Source organism: Mesocricetus auratus, unplaced genomic scaffold (genome assembly GCF_017639785.1).
Source record: "Mesocricetus auratus isolate SY011 unplaced genomic scaffold, BCM_Maur_2.0 Super-Scaffold_100031, whole genome shotgun sequence".
In the NCBI taxonomy this organism is placed as follows: Eukaryota; Metazoa; Chordata; class Mammalia; order Rodentia; family Cricetidae; genus Mesocricetus; species Mesocricetus auratus.
In genome coordinates, this window is record NW_024429212.1 from 7,430,972 (window position 1) to 7,455,094 (window position 24,123).

The 24,123-nt window shown below is 49.1% G+C and overlaps 1 protein-coding gene across 9 annotated transcripts in view; it reads right to left on the bottom strand.

The window, feature by feature from the left end:
- Positions 1–24,123, bottom strand: part of Arhgef7 (Rho guanine nucleotide exchange factor 7) — a 112,503-nt gene that overhangs the window by 11,257 nt on the left and 77,123 nt on the right. For 7 of the 9 annotated variants that reach the window (XM_013115777.3, XM_013115776.3, XM_005073318.4 and 4 more), the window contains 10 exons: positions 20,411–20,533; positions 16,255–16,393; positions 15,566–15,625; positions 14,790–14,936; positions 12,195–12,281; positions 9,847–9,925; positions 9,548–9,687; positions 6,980–7,204; positions 5,278–5,371; positions 2,262–2,351 (listed from right to left, as the gene is read on the bottom strand). In XM_013115777.3, the coding sequence (XP_012971231.1) occupies positions 2,262–2,351; positions 5,278–5,371; positions 6,980–7,204; positions 9,548–9,687; positions 9,847–9,925; positions 12,195–12,281; positions 14,790–14,936; positions 15,566–15,625; positions 16,255–16,393; positions 20,411–20,533 (1,184 nt within the window). The remainder of the gene's footprint in view (positions 1–2,261; positions 2,352–5,277; positions 5,372–6,979; positions 7,205–9,547; positions 9,688–9,846; positions 9,926–12,194; positions 12,282–14,789; positions 14,937–15,565; positions 15,626–16,254; positions 16,394–20,410; positions 20,534–24,123) is intronic. The other 2 variants (XM_013115779.3, XM_013115781.3) reach the window with 1 other exon arrangement.

A 24,123-nucleotide genomic window follows, 5' to 3' on the forward strand; every position in this document is an offset into this window, starting at 1 on the left:
GAAGGGAAAGAGAAAATATTGTTAAAAAATGGCAACAAGTTTGTTTCTCCTTATTAACTGCTGGGCATTTATAATGAACTTAGCACCCTCAGAACAAACCCAACCCATCACTTCAATAAGTCCCCATCATAGTCCTGATTCAAAGGCTTCACTTAAGATACCTTTATATCTTGGCTACACAACTACACCGTACATTTACGTCTAAAACATGATTCTGTAACACTTGGCAATTAACCAATTCTACCAACAATCTTATTAAGAACATGGTTTATAAAAAGGTACTAGCTGTGTGACTAAGCATTGTTCCCTATTCTGAAAATGATATGCTAAATACAGAATGCTTTCACAGATTTTTGCGTCACTTCCTCAGTTATCCCCTTGCCGAGACAACAAACATCAGCAGCAGGAGCCTAAACTTACCGTGTCAGTCTACCACCTAGCCCAGCACCAAAGTGTGAGTGAGGAGAAAGGGACAGCGTGGGTTCCTGTCACCACCCTGCCGTGGCTCTTCACCACAGAAGGCAAATACAGACTGGCAATGCCACCACGTGGAAAGGGAGGTGACAAGAGGCAGTGGAAGGGAATGGGGCAGAACTCCATGCATGGTTAGCAAGGTGAGCAGGAGCTGGTCAGCAGCTAGGAGGGCATGCAAGGCCGCACAGGGCTCCCACAGGGAGAGTGCACAGGTAAGCCTCAGCAGCCAAAACAGGCTGTGGCCCATGCCTTCTTCCAGACAGAAAACAATGCCAACTGCGTGTGGTTCCAACATCCTCTTGGCATCCAAACATACTAAGCAGAACGGAGCTTCAGATCATAACAGATTAGCCTTCTCAAAATGTTTTGCCAGGCATTTAATGTGGAAGTGTGTTCACTATGAACTCATTTCCAAATGCCCTCATCAGCCACGTCACCTGTCCAGCACTAACTCTGCGCCTATCCTGTGTCTCAGCATGCCAGGTGGCAGCCATGGATGACTGTGACCTCAGGCTCCAGGATGCAGGCTGGGAACTCAGCAGTGACCAGTGCTTTTCTTTCATGAAAGGAACCAAGTACAGAGCCTGGGCCAGGCAGGGACGAACGGCTCTGTACAAACTATAGGCCGCCCTCGTCAGGCAGCCCAGGCATGAAGCCATGGCCCACCTCAGGGAAGGCACTCCCTTCTGTCCACAGGGAATACGGCCTGTGCCACACAACCTGCCGTGTTCATCTGAGACTATAAGCTGGGGAATTCCTGCTTCAGGTTAAGCACTTGAAAGTTAAGTGACTAGTGTAAAACCACAAACCCAACACCTATGAAACTGCTGGCTCTCACAACACAATCACTGTAATGAAGATGGAACACTTTAATCATCGAAATGATATCTGTGGATTACCATTCAACCGTCCCAGTATGCATTCCATGGCTTGCTAAGCACCCAAGCCTCCCCCGTGCCTTCCTCCTCTACTCATCAATTACAAAGAGGGACCTCACTGACCCTTAGCAAGGCCTTAATGCCAACAGCAGCAGACAGTGCAGTGCTGCAAAAATACCGCAAGGGTAGGAAGAAACATCTAGCCACCTGTGATGTTACCTGGGGCTTAGCCTGCTACACCAGCTGGTCCAGCAGCAGGGTACTTAGCAAAAGCTTGAGTGGCTGAAAACCCTTTCCCCACCTTCTGTCTTTCGAAGGCTGGCAAGACATGAGTCTGAGCCAGCGTGCAGGGTTAAAGAAGTGGGGGAGAGGTGCCTCTCCAAAAACTAGGGTGGAGAAGGAGCAAGACAGCCACAGCCGCTGGTTTCCATGCCAGTCAGTCAGTTCCAAAGGAGACTGGAAGGAGGGCTGCTAGGCCCCGCCTGCCTGTCAAAGGCCGGGGCCTGAGTCACGCAATGCTCCTGGAGCTGCCATGCTGTAGACCCCCACCTGTGGGGAGTAAGAGAAACCCCCTGCAATTTGCCAAAGAAACTGCCATTGTTTATTTAAGAATATTAAAAACAAAAATAAAAAATTTAAAGATGATGGAAATATGGCTCTAGATTTGAATTTTTAAAAGTTTATTTTTAAAAAAGCCCCAGTAACACCATCAAAGAGCAAAAGCACCTCCCCGGCCTTCTGCGTGCAGCTGTGTAACTAGAGCTTCACAAAGAGTGTGCGATGTGAACACAGCACTGGAGCCCACTGGTCTGCCACCGGCTAAGCTCCCGAAGCCTCCCTCTACAGAGCAGCCAGGTCCCTGGGGCAGCTGCTTGCACACGGCGGCCCCAGGGTAAAGAGCGCACTCACTTGAGTTCAGGGTCTGACGAGTCTTTGCACTTGTGCAGTATGCTTCGATGACCTTCAGGATCTGTGCATCTTCTTCTAGAGCAGCTGTGCCTGTTCAGAGACATGGGAGCCCATCAGCACTCAACACAGCCCAGAGCTGTGCTGGCCAGTTCAGACAGCTGGCCTTCACTTTTCCATTAGCTAATCTAAGTTCTTTAAGTCTTTATAAATGGGTATATTAAAGACTTTTGAGTTTTGAAACTAACACTGCAATAGGTTAGCACACAACTCCTTAGAGTTCTAACCCCTCAGAAAAGCAGCCCCCCACCCCCACACTGAAAACAGCATGAGACTGAATTGTGCAACCCTTGGGAGGTAACAGCAGTAAGGAGATATCAAGTCTCATGAAGACAGGAAGTGAGAACCAGAGCTAAGCACCCGAGTTTCACAGAGTGGACCTTGAGACAATGGGTCAAGTGTGAGGAGTGAGGACAGGAGACTTAGAGAAAGGCCTCAGGGCACTGCCTTCGAAGGGGTATTTCTTCTGACCCACGAATTCCCAGTGACACTAATGTAGGAAATTTACCATGCCAAGCAGGGGTGCCTCAAAGCTCTGCCTTCAATGTGCCCCTAGGTGCCAGCTTCATCTCCAGGCAGAGGCCAGAAGAACGTGGGAGGCAGTGAGAACAGGCCCAGCCCTCAGCACCGCCGTGCTCACACATGAGATAAAGCTATTTAATCTCTCTGTATTTTCCTCCTCTTCTGGTTCTGCTCTAAGTTACTTATGCTTTTTTAATTCACCTCTTCTAATAAAAATACAGAAGAATAAAAGGCTGATGTTCTCATAGTTGTAAACAACTGTGTCTCAGTAACTTTTATGTATCTATTTGAGACAAGGTCCCACTATGTATCCTTGACTGCTCTAGAACTTGCTATGTGAGCTAGGCTGACGTCTTAAGTACAGAAATGTGTCTGCCTCAGACTCGAGTGCTGGGCTCAAAGGTGTGTACCACCATGCCCAGTTCTCAGCAACATTTTAAGGAAGTAAACTGTATATAAGGCAAACCAAATATTTACTTCAAGACAGTGAACTGCAGTCCTAAGAGCGAAAAGCCCTTGAAAACGCCCAAATCTACCACCTGGAATAAGCCATTAGGCAGGTTCCCACAACACATGGCTACTTCCAAAGAACACAGGAGGCTGCAGCAAAAGCTTTTCTCTCTGAGCAGTGGAAGCACCTTCAGTCAGGCGTGCACTGTCTGGCTGCTGGAACTAGTTCTCGCTGCATTCACACTTGGGCGAGCTCGTGCAAACCGCATGGGGCACACGGGCAGAGAAAAAGCCGTAAAGCCACAAGCACAGTGCAGGCTGTGTCCACAGCCATGCGGTCGGTCACTCTGCTCACAGCCGCGTGGACTACTCTAGACTGTGTAATCTCCTGCACGCAGTGTGGACTACTCTAGACTGTGTAATCTCCTGCACGCAGTGTGGACTACTCTAGACTGTGTGACTCCTGCACGCAGTGTGGACTACTCTAGACTGTGTGATCTCCTGCACGCAGTGTGGACACTGTAGACTGTGTGACTCCTGCACGCAGTGTGGACTACTCTAGACTGTGTGACTCCTGCACGCAGTGTGGACTACTCTAGACTGTGTGACTCCTGCACGCAGTGTGGACTACTCTAGACTGTGTGACTCCTGCACGCAGTGTGGACTACTCTAGACTGTGTGACTCCTGCACGCAGTGTGGACACTGTAGACTGTGTGACTCCTGCACGCAGTGTGGACTACTCTAGACTGTGTGACTCCTGCACACAGTGTGGACACTGTAGACTGTGTGACTCCTGCACGCAGTGTGGACTACTCTAGACTGTGTGACTCCTGCACGCAGTGTGGACTACTCTAGACTGTGTGACTCCTGCACGCAGTGTGGACACTCTAGACTGTGTGACTCCTGCACGCAGTGTGGACTACTCTAGACTGTGTGACTCCTGCACGCAGTGTGGACACTGTAGACTGTGTGACTCCTGCACGCAGTGTGGACACTGTAGACTGTGTGACTCCTGCACGCAGTGTGGACTACTCTAGCCTGTGTGACCTCATGGCCTTGCAGTGCTCATGACTTATCCAACTGCAGAAGCTTTAGCACAGTGAGGTACTGGGTAGGGGAATAGGAACATTTCTCCTGCCCTTTGTCCTTGCTCTGGCGTGTCATCCGTTACCTGCTGGGGCTTCTTGGTGGGGACATGGGTACTAGATGCCTGTCCTGAGTTCTGAGCTCGTGCCTTTCTGCTCGCCCAGACCTCTCTCACATCAGAACCTAGGCCCACTGTCCGCTCAGTCCCGCCTCCTGCCAACTGTGTGCCTGTGCACCAAGAGGACAGCTGAGAGGACAGCTGAGGCCCCCAGCCTCCCCACCCCCACCCCCACAAGGGGCGTTGCATTTAGGAGCTGGGCACTGCCGCGATCTGCGTCAATTCTTGAGCAGGCTGCTACAGGGCACTCTGCAGCATCCTGGGTCTCCATCCACAGACGCCAGTACCAGGCACCTGGCTATCACAATAAAATGTTTTTAGGCATTGATCTACATCTCCTGGAGCAAATCCGCCATCTGAGGGACCAGAGCTGTGGACCTGGTCTTCCCAGCTTGCCTCACACTGGGTACAAAGTCGCATTAAAGTGTCTGCTAGTAACTGAAGGTCAGACCAGCATGGCAAGTACTTGTTCAATAAGGGCCACCAGGCACACCTGAGCCCAGCCCGTGCACTTCCTAACAGACAAGCCACGGGAGAATGGAGGGAGGACGGGAGTGCCGGGTGCAGCAGAGCAAAGGCGACGGGAGGTCACTGCTCCTCAGAGATGGGGGCTGGGGCGGGGCCGAAGAACAGCGATGCCATCGGGGACTACAAGCCAGGGTGTGAACAAGTCTTACAGAGCACCCTACCGCCCACTATTCCCCCTGCACGGCGGGAAGGTGCTCTCTTGCCCTGGGCACTAGGACTCTGAGGTGGCCATGCTCCCACGGGTAGGCACTCACTCTTGCGCACAGCAAACTCCTCGTCCGAAGGCTTCCGCTCAGGCTTGCGCTTCGGCAGCAGCTTTTTCATGGTCTTGGGGCTCTTACTAAGATCCTAGGGAAACACCATGGACAAAGCAGCTGACATACTCTGTAACAAACGGGCCGCCACCACCCAGCACCTCCAACCCCATCACCCGCTCTTCCATTCGTCTGTGCCAATGCCAACCCAAACCCAAACCAAGAGCCAGAGGGCATTAGCATCCCTCTGTAACTCCTCAGCTCTGACGAAAAGCCTCCTGCTAACAGACCAGACCCCATGCATCCCACAAGAGCACACAGCAGGCCTCTGTTGAAAAAGAGAAAGGACGGGCAGTCCACTCCCACACTCCCCATAAGCAGGGCAGGGCTGTCCATTCTGGGCTATAAGGGAAGGAAAATACGGTTATTAAAAAAAAGGAAAGTAAAGATACCTTCAGGAAAATGTACAAAACCCCAACGTTAAAAGCAAAGGGAGCAGGCAGGGAACCATGGCTAAGCACAGACAGAGCTTGGGAAAGGACGTGCTGGCTTCTCTGTGCAGGCTGTGTCCCCAGCTCTGAGCGAGGTCGAGACAGTGCAGCAACCATCTTAGCACTGTTCCTTTGGGGTAAAAATGGAGTGTACACAGCATGAGGGTGAGGTCCAACCGGGAGCACATTAGGGATAGACACCTGCCCCACTGCCGCCATCACGCAGGGTGAAGCACGTCCAGGGCAGGGTAGACTTTACAGCTATCTCTTCTACTCTCACTTGGTTTTGTTGTTGTTTTGAGATGGTCTGTGTAGCCCTAGCTGGCCTGGAACTCACTATTTAGATCAGGCTGGTCTCCAACCCAGAGATCCTCCTGTCTGCATCTGGCATGTGCTATCCCGCCCTGCTTGACTTCATTTTTGAAACATGTCTCCTGTGGTTCATGCTGGCCTCAAACTTCCTATGTAATAAAGAATGACCTTAAGACAGAACTCAGTTCCAAAAGAGCTGTACTGCACTCAACAGAGCACCCTGAAATACGGGAGCACTCACCAAAAGACCCTGTACTCTTCCTCACACAAGCCACCAGCTCCAGGCTCCTAGTGCCCGGTCACCTGGCTTCTCTGTCACACTCACGGAAGCTGAGCCTCCCCGGGTGAAAGCAGGGTTAGGTGGAGCGCATGAGACTGCAGACACTTAGTGAAGACACGGTGCACCATGGCTGCACTCGGCATGCAGGGAGAGCGGGGTGGACTCAAGAAGGCCAAGGAGGCACCGCCTTCAAGGGCTGCACCATCTGGAAAACCTACTCTTTACCTCCAACAGGCTCGGACTCTGGGCCAGATCTGGGGCATAGAATGACACGCAGTAGGGCGAAGCCCTAAGCAACCTACACATTCATGAGCACCTAGGCTCAGTGCCTCCTGGGCACCACCCCGTCAAGTACAGGCACAGTACCATACAGGTCCAAAGGTGGTGCAGACCCATCCTATATGTTTAAAGGTGCCTCCTGGCCCCTGAAGAAGGGGATGACAGATCCTCTTCTCAGTTCTGAAGGACTCACTGGGGGTCCTTATGCCATAACAGAAAGGCAAGACTTTCATTTCTGAACTCACTGAAATGACAAATGGAACTAAGTGCAGACCTTCACACACCAGGTGTTAAGACGTGCTCACTGTAGCTGGCAGTCTGAGTGGCTGCAGGGCCTCACCTCCTTGTAGCAGAGAGCAGCTGAGGGCCGGAGGGGAGGTGCGGGCCGCAGGCAGCTCAGGCTCCAAGGCTTGGGGGTCTTCGGAGGCTCCAGGGGTCCCCAGCTGATGGTGGTGTGTGGGGTACCGTGGTGAGAGGGGTGGGGGAGTGTGTGGTACGCAGGCGTCAGTGCCACAGGCTTGCTGTCCGCGTGCTTGCTGGATGGAGTGATAGGATGGGAGGGAAGCTGCCAGGCACAAAAGCAGAGCAGAGAGAGCATGAGATGGATGAGCCACTGGAGAAGGCCCTAACCACACAGCTTTACTCCCTCGCTGGACCACACTCCTAGGGATGCTGAGAGATCCACACTCTACACAGGTCAGTGTGTGAGAAACAAGTGCCGGCATCACAACTTCAAAACAGGTACTCCTGACTGGAGCGTGATGGCTGACGGTGGGGAATCCTCCCCGGAAATACAGTATCACCTGCTAACACAGGAACAGGGCAAACAAGGCCTGCGCCTTGTGCAGAGAGGGGAAAGGAGGGAACAATTTTCTTGGGGCACAGCAGCCAGGTCCATCTCATCTATTCTCTTTCTGGTTTGGGCAAACCCAGGAGCCACAGAGCTGTGTGAAGGCAGGAATTTGGACCATTTGGCCTTCACAGAAAGATGTTAATCTCTGGAATAAAGGTATTTTTCTCTTTAAAAAATAATCTCAACTTGTCTGAATAAAAACAGTAATTTGAAATCTGACTTTTTCAGTGGCATATATTATTAAGGTTTATATTCTTATAAAAACCCCCAAATCAACCACACTGACAATGGATGAACATGTTAATAAAGTAAGTGTGACTCAAATGAGCCCCTGGATCTCACGCAGTTAATGCACAACTGACTGGAGCTGGCTGTTACTAAGGCTGTGAAGGCCGTGGCACCTCAGAGCTGAAGAACAGTGTCCAAAGCACCAAATCACCCACTAGTGGTTGGTTCGTGTTCGTGGCACATTATGGACACTATACCAGTACAAAACAAGCTTTCTCAAAATAAGTAACTACAGAGGAGAAAGCTGCACCCCACGGCCCTTAGAGCAGTAATATGGCAATAATTAAACACTGGTTCGTTTCTCCTTACTTGGAAGAGTGATGCCTGATGCTAAAATAAGAGAATGATTGATGCTGGATCCCAGGCAGAAAAAAAACACAGGCCAAGGAATTCTAGGGAAACAGCAGCGCTTTGTGCCCTAGCAGAAGAGGCACAGCACCCTCTTCCCACCAGGACTTCACAGCTGCCCACAGCAGGGGAGCCTCTGGCTTCCACTACACGCCACCAAATGCCAGACACCATGCACATGGACACAGCAAAGTCTATGTGACAGGTGTGGGGAGCCTGGCTGCACTTTGCTATTCTGCACACACACACTCAGGCTACCTATGTCCTTGATATACACTTACCCACAAAAGCTAAGTGGGTTTTTTTGTTTTGTTTTTGTTTTTTTGAGACAGGGTTTCTCTGTATTGTTTTGGAGGCTGCCCTGGAACTCACTCTGTAGACCAGGCTGGCCTCGAACTCAAGAGATTTGCCTGCCTCTGCCTGCCTCCCAAGTGCTGGGATTAAAGGTGTGTGCCACCAACACCCGGCAAAGCTAAGTGGCTTTTATTTCTTTGGGGCATTGGGAACTGATCCCAGCACCTTGCAATGCCAGGCAAATGCTTTGCCACTGAGCTACACCCCCAATTCCCAGCCTTCTCTTCAGGATCATTTTTGGTTTGTTTTTGTTTTTTCGGGTTTTGTTTGTTTGTTTGTTTTTTGAGGATAGAGTTTCTCGGTATAGCCATGGCTGTCTTGGAACTCACCCTGTAGACCAGGCTGGCCTCAAGTTCATAAAGATCCACCCGCCTCTGAAATGTTTGCTCCATTTTCTTCAATAAAAATGGTTAAAATTTAAAATAACACCAACTTCTCAAGCAAAGATGTCCACACCAAAGTTTAAACACCAATGCTGACCTATTTTGAAATTACTATCTCTAAAAAACCAAAGTGCTGCTGAGTTTTTGATTAAGTGAAAAATAAATGATATTTTTGGGGGGGTTGTTTTCAATGTTTTGCTTCTGTTTGGAGTCAGAGTCTCAAATAGCATAGACTGGACTTAACATACAGAGAAGGATGACCTTGGACTTCAGATCTTCATGGCCCACCTTCCAAGTGGTGGGATTACAGCCACGTGCCATCAACTCAGGATCAACCTTTGTGTTAAGGAAGACCTCTACCACCTGAGCCCAGGGCCAACCCTGTCATTTCTTAAAGTAACTCGGGAACTGTGTCCAATGCCTTCTTAACACCATATCACTTCTCTTTTGCTTTTTTGTTTATCTGCATAACATAGATAAAGCTTTAAATTCTCAGAAAAATCACCCACAGGGCAACGGCTCTAAGGGTTAAGCGTGAGAGCACAGAGGTGTCTGTGGGGCGGTGTGCTCTGTGATGACAACTGCACACGTAGGAGGCAGGGGTTAAAATCCCTCCACCTGACGATAGCCCAACCCGAGACACCGCAGTGAGAGCCGAGAAAGGAAGCTACGTGCTCCTTACTGTGTGTGATGGCACCGAGTGGGGCTTGATGGTAGGGTTGGTCACAGAGGTGACCTTCGTCTGCTTCTGTAAGTGGTCCACCCATTCATGAAGGTCCTGCTGGTTGTTGCAAGACACCAGAATCCGCTCGATCATGCTTCCTAGAGAGGAGGAGGTGGAATTACAAGTAAATGCACACAGGCACATATAGAACCCGAGGCCACCTTGACACACCCTTTCAAATATGCAAGGCTTGACACTCAAGGACAGGCTGCCTCCCCTCACTGCAATACAGCATCTGTACATGCTTGGCACGTTACCTGATATTTCAAACGCATTCCTATGGTTTTCACTGTCCTCAAGTTTTGTGATTGTCATTCCTGTCGTTGGTAGCTTTCCCTAAAAGAGAACCCCCACAAAAAAAAAAATTAGCGCTTTTCTTATAGAAAAGGTGCCACTGAGCATCAAAGGACTTTACATGTGGCAGCACAGCCACGTACATGAGACATCAGCCCATGGTAGAGATCCCAAGTGGGCAAAATGGCAGAGTATGACTCAAAGCAGGATTTCATCTAGTTGGTGACTCTGTGGACGAAAACAGGAAACGGTCCTCGCTTCAAAGGACACATTGCAGAAGAACGCACACTGCCTCACAGAGAAAGAGGGCGTTCTGAGTTTGAACCCAACTGCTGAGAGAGACCAGAGCATACACTGAGAGACTGTGTGACACACCCTGTCAAACAGAAAACACACAGAGATCAGACAGAAGCCACAGGGTGCACACATGACAGCCAAGATGGGATTCTCAGCAAAGCAGGGAAAGTCAGCTGAGACCTGATAGGGACAAAGCTCAAGCACTCAACACTTTCTTCAGGCCACACGGACTATGACACCTGGTGGCCAAAGATCAAATCTTTAAAGAGTCTACGTGTCTGGCACCCAGGAAACAGCTGTTAGCTGAAGGCAGGGCTTGTGCTCATGAGTTTTTGTCAACTGGACACAAGTAAGAGACACCTGGGAAGAGGAAGCCCCAGGAGGAACTGCCACCCTCCCCATGGTCCCTAGCAAGCCTGTGAGGCATTTCTCCTCATTAATGGCTGATGCGGGAAGCCAGCCCACTAGGGGAAGCACTGCCCTTGGGCAGGAGGTCCTGCCGAGAGTAAGGAAAGCAGCAGGCAGCCTCCTGCACAGCCCCTGCTCCTGATTCCCTGCCTTGCCTTTCTTCATTGATGGACTGTAGTCTGGACACGGCAGCCAAACAGCCCTGGACTCAAGTTTCTTTCAGTTATTGTGTACACACAGCAATCCAGAGCAAACTAGGACAACTGCTGACCTGGTCTCAGGGAACCTGGCAGGTGCCCTTAGCATGTGGCAGTAGAGGCTGGAGAGATGGCAGTATCCAACACCACACAGACAGTTTCCCCACAGGTGCCCCACTCCAGGATAAAAAAAAAAAGTCACACACTCCAAGCAGCCAAGGGCAAAGCTGAGAGCCCAGCAGACAGCCCGACACCCATGGCTGAGGCAGTGCTGTCTGGTGCAGCTCAAACCCTTACTTAGGAACTTAGTGGTGGTGCTGGCTTCTCCAAAGCCAGTGGGGGAGTCTGCTGTTTGGTTGTTAGGACTGCTCCTACTATACAGTTCATACTAGCCTCAAAAATCTCCATTTTTCTCCCTTGCCCCCCCCCCCCGGGTGCTAGGGTTGCATACATGCCCACCACCCAGCAGTCACTGGTCCATCTGCAGAGATGAGCACTGAGGTGATGTCCACCACCAGTGCTGATTAGCACACTCTCAGGAGCTGTGTGGAGCACAGAGACAGCAGCATCTGGCCGCACACCACAGCAACGATCCCGGCACAAGGATAGCCCAGGCTGAGGCTCTGGGGTACAAAATGGAGCTGGCACCCTGGCACCTTAGTCACCCAGCCTCTCCTCAGGGGGGCTCACCAATGCAGGCCTTGCACTTCTGACTCCCCCATGCATGCCTGCTTTGCCATCTAAAAGGGCACCTTTGGAACAACTGTGGTGACAAGCCCTCCCAGGGGCAGAACAAACCACATCTCAGGACTCTACACTCCTTCCCATGACAACATAAAAGAACCCAGTCACACTGAAAGATGCAACAAAAATTCATGTGCTGTGCCCTTCTGTACGCTGCGAATATGTGTTGGATTTATTGGTTGATGAATAAGGCTGTTTTGGCCAACAGACAGGCAAAACATATAGCTAGGTGGGAATTCCAAACCAAGTGCAGAGAGAAGGAAGGTGGAGTCGGGGAGACGCCATGCAGTCGCTGGGGAAGCAAGATGTGAGGTAACAAGTCACGAGCCTCATGGTAAAATACAGACTATCAGAAATGGTTAATTTACAGGTAGAGCTAACCAGCAAGAAGCCTGAACCACTGGCCAAACAATTGTATTTAATATATTAGCTTCTAAGTGATTATTTCATCAGTAGCCGTAGGGACCCAGCGAGAGGGAGAAAAGCTGGTCCAGTAGAACCGGGCGAGACAGAGAAATATCCAACTACAAGAGGTAAACTTACAGATAAGAACTCATAGCCATGACATTACAGTACCACATACCATGCATATAAGGTGCGTCCAATATGAGCACATAAATCAAAGGCATCCACAAACAAAAAAGTATCAATTTAATTGTCCGTACCTGATAGATGAAACCGCTCATCCTGGGACTGGCAGACAACATGAGCAGAAGGCTTGGGAAGAGCAGGAGATATCGCTCATTCTTTTCCTAATATCAAAAACAATACATTCACACATGTACACACAGATTCTTCACACAAGACCCTATGGAACTGTATACCACATTTCCTAATTGAGGCTTCTACCAAATTATACTGGCAGTACTAAATGCTGACAAAGTATAACCAAGTCTACATTAGACAGTAGACTGAATCTACACTAGACTCTAGCACAGCAGAGCTACAATCAGCACAAAATACCCACACCATTACATTTTCCAAAGCAGAAAGTAACTAAATGATTCAAGAGCCCTGACCTTGCAAGCTCCCATAAGACATCTTCTTTTCTTTTTAAGGTTTATTTAGTCAGGAGTGATGGTACATGCCTTTAATCCCAGCATTCCTGAGGCAAAGGCAGTCAGATCTCCGTGTGTTCCAAGTCACCCGGGTCTATATACTGAGTTCTAGGACAATCATAGCTATGTAACCACAAGACCCTGTTTTAAAAAAACAAACAAACAGGGCTGGAGAGATGGTTCAGCACTGTCTGTTCTTCCAGAGGTCCTGAGTTCAATTCCCAGCAACCACATGGTGGCTCACAACCATCTGTAATGAGATCTGGTGCCCTCTTCTGGCCTGCAGGCCAGAATACTGCATACATAATAAATAAATAAATAAATAAATAAATCTTTTAAAAAAAAAAAAAAACTTATGCTGGGCGTTGGTGGCGCACACCTTTAATCCCAGCACTCGGGAGGCAGAGGCAGGTGGATCTCTGAGTTCAAGGCCAGCCTGGTCTACAGAGTGAGTTCCAGGACAGCCTCCAAACAAAACAATACTGAGAAACCCTGTGTCAAAAAACCAAACCAAACCAAACCAAAAAAAAAAAAAAAAAAACCCTGAAGGTTATTTATTTGTATTATGTGAATGAATGTCTTTCTGCACTGCATGTACGTCTGTGTACCACACTGAGTACAACACCCAAAGAGACCACAAGAGAGTATCGATCCCTGGAACTAGAGTTACAGATGTTTGTGAGCTGCAAAGTATGAGCTAGGAATCAAACCCAGGGCCTTGGGAAGAGTACCAAGTATTCTTAACCACTGAGCCATCTCTCCAGCCCTGTGTGGAGTATCTCTGAATACTACTTGGTAACTTTCTGTTCATGGCCCAGAGAAAATTAACTTAGAAAAATTTTAATGAGGGATGGGGACAGGTGGACTTTTCAAGCTACAAGGAAAATAGGGTAAAATGTTAAGTAAATGTTGGCTCTCATCTATCTGATCAGCCTTTTCTGGTTTACATGGAAAACCTAAAGTATTTCATATACATTAAATATTATATTATTTGCTTCAAGACAACAAAAGTCATAGAGAACACACACATCTAAGAGACAAAAGTCCTGAGAGTCTAAAAGCCAAAAAGGCAAGCAGGAGTCCTCCAGCATGTTTTCAGAAGTGAGTGAGTACAGCAAACAGCTTTCCCAAGCTTGTTATTTACAATGTTACACCCATTCAAAGGGTGGCAGGAATGAAGGGGCATCTGTGTCCTAAAGAAGGTGCTGAAAACAACCTGTTAGTTCTCCTGAGGGCACACAGGCTGGAGCCTACTAGCAGAAGACCTCTCTCCTTGAGGGCATGGCAGCTCTGATTCTCTTTGGGTAAACATCCACCACTGTTAGGGAGACTTAGCATTTTGGGAAATGTTGCATAGTTATCTAAAACAAAACTTAAAAATCATATAGGTAAGGGGCTGGAGATGTCTCTGTGGTTTAAGAACACTGGCTGCTCTTCTCTAGGACTCAGGGTCAATTCCCAGCACTCACATGGCAGCTCACAACTGTCTGTAACTCCATTTCCACCTTGGACAAAAACATACATGCAGGCAAAACACCCACACCTATAAAATCATTTGATTGAGGAACAAATTTCTGAAGGATCTGAATGTTTCAGGTCAATGTGGTAAAAGAAAGTGACAATTCCTTACAGTAGCTACACTATACTGTGGTGGGGACACTCAGGGCTCAAGCTCTGCTGCTTCTCATCCAAATGGCTGTGTGTGTGGAAGGTGAAACTCAAGAGTTTGCCCCACAATCAACAGGGCTACCCCACGATGGTCACCCATCCACAGGCAACTGTCACTGTGGACGGGTGTCAGCTAACAAGCCAGAAACAAAGATGACTCCAGAAGTAGACACCAGAACACACACAGGCCAGTGCCATACAACACTAGGCTTCCAAAAGTGCTCTCTGATGAGAAGCCTGAGCCAGGCCAGGCAAGCGTCTCTAGAAGACACCCGTACATGATGAGACACACGCTGGTCCCTTCCAGTCTTAGACAGACACCCTCTCAGGTCACAGGGCTCCGGACCGAGCTGATCCTGGGTGGATGTGAGCTTTCCACCCACATCATAAGCTCTCCGTGTCTGCCAAGGATAAAAAGTGGGTCCCAAGCGCGAGACTCCTGCGCACCGTCAGCAGCACACGCCATTACTCTAGCCCTGAGATACAAAACCTTACGAGTGGACAGAGCCACGAGGTGAAGGCGGACCCCAGTACCTCGCTTCCTGCGCACTGAATGGTGACTTGGGACATGTAAGTAACACTGCCCAGTGACTTTATGTCATCACCCTCCCAGCTCCGGATGGGCTCCGTAAGAATCTGCAGCTCCAGCTCTTTCCTTTTTCGGACTTCTTGACACTGGGCCTGTGGGACACAGCACACAACCATTTACAGACAGAAGCATCCAGAATCTTGTCTTTACTACACTGCTGTTACTTTTATAATTACTGTTCTGTACCAGCCAAATGATGGATGATTTAACTTCAAGCCAAGGAATCAAAATGCACATGTGCTCTGGCACCTTAACCCTTATAAGCAGTTCTGCCAGGAAGCCACGGCCAGTGAACCAGAACATTCCTTCTGGCTTCACCAGTGGCAGACAAGCCCAAGAGGAGGAAGTAGCATGTGCAACGCACAGCAATGTGTCTGAAGCACAGCTGGACAACATGACAGTTGAGGACCTGTGTCCTGATGCCACTCAAGAGCTATGGACTTGGAGGCAGGGAAGTTAAATGACTACAACATCTACAGCAAAAGCCATGTCTGTCCTTTCTGAACCTCAGTCAGCCCAGTTCTGGCTCATGTCCACAATGCACTCAAGGGGAGAATTTACTGGCCATGGAATGTTGCATGACCTTTACCTCATCCCAATGAACACTGCATTCAATTCACAAGTCACTTCTTTACTGTGTCTCTTTTCCAGTGGGTGCTAGTTCAACACGCATTTATCATGATGATATCTGACAGAAAGTACAATAAGCTTAGTCACTTACTGAGAGGTTTTTGAAGGCAGTCATGGACTTCTGAATATCCTGTCTATCAGGGTGATAATCCTGTGGATAAAAGATCGACGTGATTAACTTTCACACTGGAGAATCTTGGAGACTAGCTTGAAACCTTTGATACTCTTCTTAGCTTAGCTTCTCAGTGTTTGAGAACTGCTTATCTTTTAAGGGATCATTTGGAACAAAACTGCTAAGAAGGATCAGCAAGCAGCATTGTTCTCATGAGAGCATGGCTACAATTCTATCTACAGCCATCTATACCCTTCTCTCTAAGGGCAGGGCTGAGCTGGATAGTTACAGAAAAGGTTCACAGCAATAAGCAGGACAACCAGGGTCCCTGTCAGCTCTCAAGCTGTTATCCCAGACTAAATAAACATCCCCACTACCACCCTGCAACTCAGGCTCCTACTGCTTGCAGCTACATGCTGACAGGACACCCAACACTACTTGAAAATTACTCCTTGCAGCTTTTGGAGCACTTGGTGGGCAGATGAGTACATACTTCCTTCTAAGTAGTAAGAGACAATACTTCCTTCTAAGTCTGGATGAGGAGAAAACCTCCACGCTTAAATCCTTCTGAAAGTCACTAAGTTAGAAACTCGAGACGAGCTCTGGGGTAGTCTCAGGGACATGAGGTCTGACAAGGCTCAGGGCCTCAGGTCAGGGAGCAGTGGCACCTCCATGTGTCTCTCCAGCTCCTTCAGCAATGTGGGGTACTTGTCCAGGCGCATGAAGGGCTTGCTGAGGCCAGTGGTCAGCACCAGGATCCCAGGACTGCTGGCACCTTTGGATTCCATGAACTCACCCAGGTCCTCGCTGAGCAGCAGGGGAAAGAAGGGAGAGGGAAGAGGCTCCAGTTAGGGACACAGAGTCAGAGCTCTGCGTCACAGCAAGTTTCTTCTACGACAACATGGCCTACTGCAATGGCTGCAGCTTTACACCCTCAGATGTGCTGGTTACCACCCATAGGAAAAGTACCCAGAACCACTCTCAACTCGTACCTCAAGGACACACATCTCTACTCAATCCCACTGACAAAGGGCCCTAGGCATGCTGGCTTCAAGGAACCTTACAAGGTCTCAGAGGTCTCCAGAGAGAAAGCTGGTAAGAGCTTCCATAAGCTGTCTCTGAGCCTCGGAGACCTACGTGAAGGGACCCACACCCTAACGAGGGGTATGACTGAGTCCTGGTGAACTGACCACACTCTCTAGGAGCCATAGTGGCTTGCACAGAGCAGCACAGAAGGACAGGGCCAGTTACAGGCCTGGCATGGGGGGACTGTCACAGCATCACTTCATCTCACCCCCACAGGATATACAGAAAGCAGTGGGGGGCACCATGGCAGTCCCAAAATTTAGAGAGCATTAAAAACAAGTCTTAAACACTCTCCACCCTTTCACAACCCTTCACTGATCAGCAAATGTTCCTATGACAAGCATCGCCCAGAGTCCTCAGTTTCTGCTGAACCCTCGATAGTTTTCTCACAGCTCACCTACTGGGTTTGTTCTAGGTCCAAAGTCCTACTAAGAACACTGTCTCCATCCTCACTGGCTCTCCATAAAGCACCATGGTATGCAGGAGAGACACCCATTTCACCAGCTTTCTCTGAGACATGCAGTCGGTGAGGCACAGCCCCATAAAATGGCCTTTCTAATTCAGAGATCCCCCGCCACTTTCAAAGGAACCAGTCTTTCCCAACCAGGGAAAATGACACCCCCCCCGTCCCCCGTCATTCAGGTACTCCAGGGTTTGGTGACATGTCATAATACAGTCCCAGCAGAGAATTCACAGCGCCCCCTGCTGAGAACTCATAAGAATAAAGTAAAATTTAAACAAGCCAAAAAAGTAACTGCATGTGATCTGTATGTAGCATCCTCTGCTACAGGAAAGATGCTCACAGCAAAGAACGCAGAGCTGCACAGAACTTCCCGGACAGTTTCACCTTGCAGCTTCTTAACACCATAATTAAACAAAACAACTCATCAGAGCTATTCTGACAGATGATGGTAAATTCAGCTTAGCTTTCATTGATGTAGGCCACCGTGTAGCCAAGCAAAGGTAACTAACTGGTGGGAAATGTGTTCTTACAGAACAACTTATAAAGCCCATTCAGAACGCATGGCCCCAGGACCGTGTGTGTATCAACACAACAAAGGAAAGGCCATGGCAGAAACCTGTGGAGCTGGCGATGGCATGGCATACCCATCACATCTTCACACAGCGCTAGAGCCAGTCTTGCCGAGGGCCCAAGCTGACAGTTAAGAATGTACAACAAACCCAAACCCAGGACTTGTGTGCTCTGGGCAAGTCTTCCCATCAGTGAACTACCCCCAGTTTACAAAAGCAAAGCTTTCAGACTTGAATATACGACCTTACTTAGAAACTCAAAACCTAGCCTCAGGTATCAAACAGAATCTAGTGGCCATGGTGTGGTAGCCGAACAGCCACCAGAGCTTCGGGAAAGCAAAAGATAGTCAGCCAGTCCAGCAACTCAGTGGAGGCAGCACTGCTGAAAGAGGTGATCAGACAGGAGACCACGTGACCCCAAGCACCAACTTACGGCTCAGGAGGAGGATGGGATCTGCAGCGGGCTGAGGGGGAACCCTCACAGTTCAGGTACCTCAGAAGAGCACACAAACACCACATCCTGCTGGCTGCCACCTCAGGACTCTCCTCTTTTATGGCTCAGAGTCCCACAACCAGCTGTTCCAGGCTGTTCAGAGCAGACCTAAGGTCCCCACTCCACATTCAGCATGCCACGTTGAACAGGCAGCTGGGACACTCCCTGGGCAACACCTAGTCTGTGTCCTTCCCCCCTGTTATTTTGAGATGTGTGTTTGCCTTTCAGACAAGACCCAAATAGTCACTGGGGTAATAGCAGAGTGGAGGTGAGCAGCACTGCCCACTGGCACTGGCCTCAGCTCTGCTACTTTAACCCCCTCCCTCCCACAGCAGCCAGACAGACTGCACAGCACCACCGTCCACCCAGCCATTTCGTTCTCACTCTCCAGGGTGTGTGGGGGTGGGGAGGGGGGATAACGTCTCACCTGCTCTCTATCCCCCATTTCAGTACATCAACAATTCCTAAAGACTATTCAGAGACACAAACTTAACACCTGGGTTTTGCTTTTGTAAAATTTCTTAACTTCGTAGCCCAGGGAGTCAATGTAATATGCAACTGAATGTAAATGTCACGCTAAGGGGAACAAGAGGCTGGCCCAGCCATCCCAGGGAGGAAGGAGGAGAACACGGTGGGCCAAAGTGTGGCTTCTACTTTCCCTCTGGCTGTGAAGGCCCTGCCCTGCCCTGCCCTTCCACTCAAAACTATAGGTGTTAAACAGCTGGGAGATCCTTGCACACTGAGCACACTAAGAAGTACAAAATACCTGGGCACTTACTTTTCTTACACAGGTCAGACAGGAAACTAATGAGGCCTTACTGTGTGAGCTCTGCAGTGACTAATGCATGCATGGTATTCTTACGCTTATCACACGGACTCTGGCCACTGTAGCCTCTGCTGCATTTCTAGGGAGGCAGGCAAGGCTTGTGCTTCATTGTTTTAAACCAAAATGTCCAGTTAAGAACACACTAAAGCTACTGAAAATATAAAGCACATGTATCTTGATGCCGATGAACACTTTTCCATGAAGAGCTTTGAACACACTTAACTGCTGTTTATAAAAGAAACCACATAATTTCTCCCAATAATAACAAAGTTGCGGTGATAATAAAATAGGCATGGTGTGCCTCTTTTAGCATCAGAAGCCAACCCTGAGCTCACCAGACATGTGCTCAGTCACCTGGCATGATACCAGGACTCTCCATAATGAAACTGCCCAGAACACCTAAACACCCAGCAATCTCTCCTCCCAGCTCAAAGGGAACCGCTGGCACCAGACAGCGCAAGTGAAATCCTGCACATGAATTGTGTCAGATTGAAAGGTTCAAGCAAATGGTCAGCAACTGAACGCTCCGCCCACAGACGGTCCTCAACTGAAACAGGTGCTTCTCTTCCAACCGCCCCACTCAGCCCAGTCCCCCAGCTCTCCCGCCCACCCAGCAGAAAGCTCATCCTGAGGCCTCCGCACTTGGCAGCTGCCCTCCAGCTCTCCTCCAAAGAAAAGGTCTCAGGCTACAGCACCTTCTTCTCTGTCTGTCTGTCTGTCTGTCTGTCTGTCTGTCTGTCTGTGTGTCTGTGTGTCTCTCTGTCCCTCTCCCTCTCTCCCTCCCTCCCTCCCTCCCTCCCTCCCTCCCTCCCTCCCTCTCTCTCTGTGTGTGTGTGTGTGTGTGTGTGTGTGTGTGTGTGTGTGTGTGTGTGTGTGCGCGCGCGCGTGTGTGCTGGGGGGTTGTTGGACTATGAGGTTTCAGAAGCTGCATGTACACACTTGTGTATGTGCGTTGGGGGAGGGGGTTTGCTGGGCTCAAGTCAGGCCCAGCATCACAGTCTTCCTGCCGTCTGAGAATCAACGAAAGATCCCCTCAGCTCCTCCAGTACCTGTCTGCCTGCCTGCTGCCACACTTCCTGCCATGGCGATACTGGACTGAACCTCTGAACTGTAAGGGAGCCCCAAGTAAAAGTTTTCTTTCTTTCTAAGAGTTGCAGGGGTCACGGTGTCTCTTACCAGGGACAGAAGCCCTGACTAAGGCACAGCCCAGGATCTTTTTCTTTCACAAACACTGACCAGTCTTTTGGCTTTCTTAACACATGTTCAAGCGCTTGGTCTGAGGGCAAAATCAAGGTGTCCTTGTTTAGTGTGAATGCTGTTCCACGCAGGATCTAGAGGGAGCAGAGCTGCCACCTCCCTTCAGGCCCAGATGTCGCAGCCAACAAACCTGTGTTCTGTGAGGACACCCACAGCAGATGGGTGGTTGGCACAGTAAGCCAGGTACAGGGTCCTCATCTGCGGCACCAAGCTCAGAAAGCAGCCGCCAACTCTCTGCTGGGCCTCCGGAGACCTGCAGGTGTGACAGAGAGACACCATCAGACAGAAGAAACCAGCAAGGGGCAGAGGCACCAGGCTCTTTTCCTCGGCCCCGCCCCCATACCCTTCTGCTCCTGCCCACTCCTGCAGGCTGGGGACTAACTTCCCACAGCCAGGTCTGACATGCCACATGACTGACCAACCTAGCCAACTCTATGTCCCTGTGAGGTGAAGAAAATACATGTCCTGAAGTCTTAAATACTGCACACAAAGTTAGAAGTAATTACCAAACATGGCTGCCTAAATGGAAGTTTTCCCCATGTGGTAACGAGGGTACAAGAGCAAGTACTTCAGAGCCCCCACCGCAGGTGACAGCTAGAGATGAGCCACTTCTTCCCACCTCCAGCAACAGCAAAGGGCCACAGGACTCCAAGTTTAAAGTCAAGAAGACGGCAAGTGTTGACACTTGGCATCACCAGCAGGACGCAGTGGGCTACACACAGCCATCACTGGGGCTTGCGGTGCTTGGCCTATCTTCCCGGATCGTAGGCCATCATACTACACACAGGGAGCCTGAGAGGACACCCCAGTAGTCCACCACCATCCCGTTCTTAGCACACGGATAGGAAAGAGGACTCCCTCTCCCTGGGGACTGATCCAGAGAGAATAGGACCAAAGCTATTAATGCCAGAATTCCTCAACGCCAAATTGTGTCTTGCTTGACCCACAGTCAGTGCTGCAAGAGCACTGGTGTGTGTGTGAGTGTGTGTGAGTGTGAGTGTGAGAGTGTGTGTGCATGTGTGTGAGTGTGTGTGAGTGTGTGCGTGTGTGAGTGTGTGTGAGTGTGTGAGTGTGTGTGTGAGTGTGCGTGTGTGAGTATGTGTGGTGTGAGTGTGCGCACGCTAGTCTCAAGTTGTGTGCAGCTGTGCTGGCCAATTATGTCAACTTAACACCAGCTAGAGATGTAAGAGAGAAAAGAACCTCAATTAAGAAAACGCCTCCATCATGATGGGCAAAACCAGAGACAGCGGACTGGAGCTAGTGGAAGTCATGGACTATGGACTGACAGCTGGGGATCCTGCATAGGACCGACCTAAACCCTCTGAATATGAGTGACCGTTATGTGGCTTGATCTGTTGGTGGAGGCCCTGGCAGCAGGACCAGGACTTATCCTGGATGCATGAACTGCCTTTTGAATCCCATTTCCTGCGTTGGGATACCTTGTTCAGCCTTGATGGGGGAGGGGAGACTGGGTATAGCAGACTTTGTTCATTCCCCAAAAAAGGCCTTACACCCTCTGAAAGTGGATGGAGAGGTGGGAAGGGGTGATGCTGGAAGGATGGGAGAAGGGAAGGGAGGGGGAACTGGTGTTAATACAAAATGAAAAAGAAATTTTAAATTAAAAAGAGAAAGAAAAAAATTCTCCATAAGGTCTGGCTGCAGGCAAGCCTGTAGGGCATTTTCTTAATGATGGATGGGGGGAGAGCCCAGCCCATTGTGGGTGGTGCTATCTATCCCTGGGCTGGTGTTCTGGGTTCTAAACAAAGCAGGCTAAGCAAGTCATGAGGAGCAAGCCAGTAAGAAGCATCCTCCACAGCTTCTGCAACAGTTCCTGCCTCCAGGATCCTGCTCAGTTTGAGTTACTGCCCTGGGTTTCCTTTTGTAGTCTGTCATTCAGGATATGTAAGTCAATAAACTCTGTCCTCCCCAAGATGCTTTTAGGCACAGTGTTTCATCACAGCAATGGAAACCCTAACTAAGACGGTAGGAAAAGGGGGGGGGGAGCAAAGGAGAGAGGGAGGAGGAAAAAAAAAATACAAGATGACAGGGCTAAAAGGAAGGCAGAATAAACTATGTTCAAAAAGAATAAGCATAAAAATATTTGACTTATAATTTGTTCCTGAGAAAAGAAACACAGGCACTGCATCAAAGAAGGAAGAAACTCACAACTTCCATGAGCATTTATGACACTGGGCTGGGGTACACACAGGCCATGGGCAGAGCATGCATTAGGCAAACTTAAGGCTCTGAGGTCAATCCCCTGATGGGGTGTCCTTCTGTATATATGCTGTAAATGTTTGTCTTATTGTCTCTGATGGGGTGTCCTTTTGTATGCTGTGAATATGTGTTTGTCTTACTGATTGATGAAGAAAGCTGTTTTGGTCAATGGGCAGGCAGGAAGTATAAGCAGAGCTTCCAAACTAGGAGAATCCTGGGAAGAGGAAAGCAGACAGCAAGTGGCGAGGGAGATGCCATGTAGCTGCTAAGGGAGAAAGAGGGTCACATATCAGCGGTAAGCCACGACCATGTAGAGATTAATAGAAATGGGTTAATAATTAAGAGAGAGCTAGCCAGTAAGAAGCCTGAGCCATCCGTCAAAACAGTTTATAATTAATATAAGCCTCTGTGTGTTTATATGGGACTAAATGGCTGTGGAACAGGACAGATAGAAACTTCCATCAGCAATCTCCTGCAGTGCAAATAAACAAAACCAACACAAAGCAATGACAAGAAAAATGAAAAAGAGAATAGTTTTTAAAATCTCCCAGAATAGAAAGCAGCTGTTTAGCTGACGGAGGGTATCCTGCTGTGCACCAGATGAAAGTTACAAAATGGAAAAGACAAGTGCAGGCAAATCAAACAGATAACCATAAAACTGGGCAGAATGCCTGAGCAAGACGCCAGTGTTCATAACGGAAGTGGCTCCCACGTTTCAGGGGTAAGCACTGACCCCAGGAACACAGCATAGCCTCTCTACTGGCGCCCACATTCCTGTCAACTCAAACAGTATGGTAAATGAAAGCTAAGGTCAAACACATCAGAGCACTCAACAGCAAAAGTGAGTTGGAGGCAACTCCAGAGACACAGCATGTGGGGGAATCATCTCAGAATCAACCAGTATTTCACAGTATGGAGAGGGATCTATCTGTGTTGTGGAATATTACAAAGATGTATTATATTTGTTTATGTTACAGAATATTACTTATGTAAAGGTGTGTTGCATCTGTTTATGCTGCATTTGCTTAACTATGTAAAGATGTATTGCCATTTCACCAATAGCTAGGCAGTAGTGGGATGGGTGGAGCTGGCAGGCAGAGAGAATTAAGTAGGAGGAGGAATCTAGGCTCCAGGGAAAAAAAAGAGGGAGATGCCTGAGGTCAGTCAACCAGGCAGCCACCAGGCAGCTGTCAGCCAGCAGGAAAAGTAGGACGTACAGAATGAAAGAAAGGTAAAAAGCCCCGAGGCAAAACACAGGTGAAGAGAAACAGGATAAATTAAGTTGTAAGAGCTAGTTATAAGATAAGGCTGAGCATTTGTAACCAATCAGTCTCCGTGTCATGATTTGGGGGCTGGCAGTTCAAGAGAGCCTGCCACAGATACAGGCTCACATTCGAGTCCACTACTCCACCTTTGGTGTCCCAATTTTATCTTAAGCCCCAACCCCCTCAATAGGGTATGTAACAGAGTTAATGAATATACCTCTTAGTACAAAGTGCCTGGCCCATTTTGGAACTCAATAAACAAAAGGTGTATATGAAAGGCAACCCTTCTTTGTTATTCCCATGGTACCTTTGTACATGGCAATCGACACTTTGTCAGCCCTTTACAGGGCTATAGGACAAC